The sequence below is a fragment of the Cyprinodon variegatus genome, unplaced genomic scaffold (assembly GCF_000732505.1).
Source record: "Cyprinodon variegatus isolate N-32 unplaced genomic scaffold, C_variegatus-1.0 Scaffold381, whole genome shotgun sequence".
NCBI lineage: Eukaryota > Metazoa > Chordata > Actinopteri > Cyprinodontiformes > Cyprinodontidae > Cyprinodon > Cyprinodon variegatus.
Window position 1 is genome coordinate 172222 of NW_015150834.1, and position 3702 is coordinate 175923.

Sequence of the window (3702 nt, forward strand, 5' to 3'; positions counted from 1 at the left end):
TAACCAATGATTCGTCTGTATTTCTGGATATTGAAGCGAAAATCCTTCAGACTTAAATGTCTCTGAGTGTTTACATACTGATCTACACATTTTTAGATCTCATTACGTATTTCCAAATCTTAGCAAACATTAGTAGATCCGAATAAAGATTTGTGGATTTTTTAACATTTGCAAATCAGATTACAGACAAATTATTTTACACATTGCAGATTCTTGTACAGACACACAAATGTCCTCACACTTCGAATCCCACTGTAGACACGCAAATCTATATACAGACACACAATAATATTGCAACAATATGCCCTCATATTCTCACCTTTATTAAGAGTAACCTCCATAATGACAAAGTCTTTTGGACCCAAGCCGGGACCCTTGAGGCCGTCAGCCTCTTCCAGGCCTGTTGGCGAAGGGGCGCCCTCACTGGTGTAAGAACTGGGGGAGCTGAAGCGACTGGGAAGGGTTGGCGTTGCACATGGAGTTAGACTGGGACTCCGCAGACGGGTGCGAATCGTGAGCGTCACAACACCTCTTTTCAAATGCTGTTGGAAATATGGAGAAAATGTCGATTAAAAGGGTGAAAAAGCAACAGACTGAGATTTTTACACATGGCCTCCAACGTCAATTCAAAACTTTATTTAAAAACGGAGCACTAACCAAAAAATGACAACCTAAGCATCAACCATTTGAACACCAGTAGAACTGAAGCTCACCTTGAAGGTCTGGATGGCCTGTTGGTGAGTGAGTCCTTGGAGCGACTCTCCGTTTACCTCCAAAATCTCATCTCCTGTCAAAAAAAGGATCATTATTATATCTCTACTCAAGGTTTATAACTCAATCCTAAAGTTAAGCCAAGCTGATTCACCTGAGCAGAAACATTTCTGAGTTTTCAGCTGCAGAGAAGGTTTAACTTTATGATGAATCAACTCAGAGGTTTTAAGCACAGATACACTGTGGATGAATCTTTGTTCCTTTGCCTTATTCTGTCTTCATTATGCAGCTCAGTTTAGAGACGAATCTAACAATCAGACCCTTCTAGAGTTCAAATAAAGATTTAATTCATGAATTGACTTTGGCATCATTAAACCGTGCAATCCCACACAGGGATCAGGATTATTAAACTAAAGTATTTTACAGTAACTAATAACTGTAAAAACACATGAAAGGGTAAATACAACCTAAACTCTTTCAAAGTCCAATTTTCTATCATCCAGATTGAAAAAACAGTAATATTTTATACAATTTCAAATATTTTATTTTACATATTTGATGTTTTTTATGATTTAAGGACTGATTACTATAATTTGAAACCTGAGTGAAGTTGCCCCCCCCACCTTCTGCAAATCAAACAAAATTAGTTAAAATAACGTTTATGCAGCAAAAATTTTCGTTTGTGCCACTACCATTTTAAAGATATATTTCTAGAGGTCATCAAAGGTCAACCAGCCCCCCCACCTTCTTCAAATGAGGCAAAGTGGGGGTCAATTAATGCTGCTTCGTTTGTGCAGCAAAAACTGACCTTTGATGACCTCTACAAAATATTATTAATATCATTGAAATGATAGCAGTACAAATGACAATTTTTGCCATACAAAAATATAAAATTTTAAAATGAATTTAAAATATAAAAAATATAAAAAAATTAAAAATGCATATTTTAAAATACATACATTTTTTGTACTGCTATCATTTTAATAATAATTGTCTATAGAAGCCATCAAAGGTGAGTGAACATTTGTTCATTCTGAAACTCTGAACTTCATATAAATTATAAGTTGCTAACCTATGATAATATAATTTTAAACTGTAAAAAAATTATAGCGGAACAAACGAAATGTTTTGCTGCACAAACGGAGCTGAGTTAATTGACACCCATTTCGTCTGAAGTGAATAAGGTGGGGGGGCTGGTTGACCTTTGATGACCTCTAGAAATATTTCTTTATATCTTTAAAATGATAGCGGCACAAACAAAAATTGTTGCTGCACAAACGTTGGACACTAATTTTGTCAGATTTGCGGGGGCCCCAGGTCTGGATAAAACCTCAACATGAGCCCCTGCCTTATTCTGATGTTATTCCGCTTAATATTTCTGTGTTTGTTCAAGAGGGAGAGAATAGATGTTAAATAAAGCAACTGGGAAGCATGAGCTGAATAAGACAATTAAACACATCCTCTATGATGCAGGTCAGACAGAAGCTGCAGAGTTTATATTGGATATGATGCTAACCTTTTTTTTAAACTTCATGTTTGAGCTTTAAATCCAAACATCTAAAACCCTGAAATAAAACTCTCAAATTTATTCTGTCTGAAATGCATCTCTGATCATTTTCTATGTTCATTCCACCGTCTCCCTGTCAGGTTTTGATCCTGGATTTTTTTTTTTTTTTTCATAAAACCAAACATGTGAAGACAGCCTGATGGAGATATACTTTATAAACAGAAACATTGTTCTACCAAACCATAAACTAATCCCAGGGGGAGCAGGCCCAGACCCTCACTAATTCATCAGTTATTAAATCCCAACCAATATCCCAAACCAGTCAGAAACAAACAACCTTTAGTTTCAATCAGGTGAACACTGCTTGCTTTGCAGTTTCCTGTTCAGCTAAACACTGTTAATACCAGCAGTGTTGAGTCATTATTTGGTGGTTTTATTAAAGTTAAAAAGCTCAGACAAATATCAGCTCTAAATCTAAGTTTGAACTCCAAATAAACATAAATATTTTCTTACAAAGATGTCTTTTAAGTTTTTATTGTCAAAATAATAGTGTAATAGAGTATTTGACTCTGATCTATGAGTTAAACCAGATAATCTCTAATAAATATCGTTCTACTGTAGCCCCTCCCATAGCCTCTACAGCCTAACCAATCAGAGACTCAGGCCTACATCTTTGACCAATAGACTTTAGGTTCATCAGGAGTTTTAGCTCCGCCTTCCTCTCCTCTCTGCTCCTGAAGGACATGTCTGGACGGAGCCGTCAGCCAACCCACCGCAGTCAGTGCGGGAAAAACAGATTGATCAGAAAAGACCCCGACACCTTTAACCCCTTGAGCCCGCGGGCCGGTTCAGGGTCCAACTGACACCTGCTCATGTTTATCTATTTTTAGAAATGGTCAAAACAGAGTCACATGGTGTTTCATCCACACGCCTTTCAAATGGGGCTTTAAAATTTCTAAAACATTTTTCAAAATGATTTTTTTACAAAGACTTTTTGTTTTAATGACTGTGTAAACAGATAAAATGAGATTTAAAATTCCACCTGGCGTGTGACTGCGGTAGTAATGCAACAGTAGGTTTTAATTTTTAGCCCCGTCCCCTAATGGCCAGTATCATATGAAACTAGAGGCTCTGACCTTTCCAAGGAGGGATCGGAGGTCATTGTGCGACCATTTCAGGTGATGTAACCGGCATGCGTCACATAAGCTTGCTCTGTTATTCTTATTTTCTATTCAGTTTGGTGATATTATTGGTAAATTTCAATGAAACAACGGCTAAATATTAGGAGCAAAGGCTTTGTCTCATGCAGAAGGTCTACAATAATGGAAATCAGCATATTTGTCTGACCAGATTCCCTTTTATGAGTGGAAAAATGCATTTTTGCACTTATAGCACTGTGCCAAAATCCCATTTCCGCCTATCACTAACCCCTTGAACCCTACGGACCCACCGGCGGGTCCAGCTGCTACGTGACCTCGTAATTT

The 3702-nt window shown here is 37.3% G+C and overlaps 1 protein-coding gene across 1 annotated transcript in view; it reads right to left on the reverse strand.

Moving 5' to 3' along the window:
- The window catches only part of pdzd2 (PDZ domain containing 2), a 78622-nt gene that overhangs the window by 26650 nt on the left and 48270 nt on the right, over window positions 1–3702 (reverse strand). The window contains 2 exon segments of the mRNA XM_015386922.1: window positions 320–542; window positions 714–787. Of these exon segments, the coding sequence (XP_015242408.1) occupies window positions 320–542; window positions 714–787 (297 nt within the window).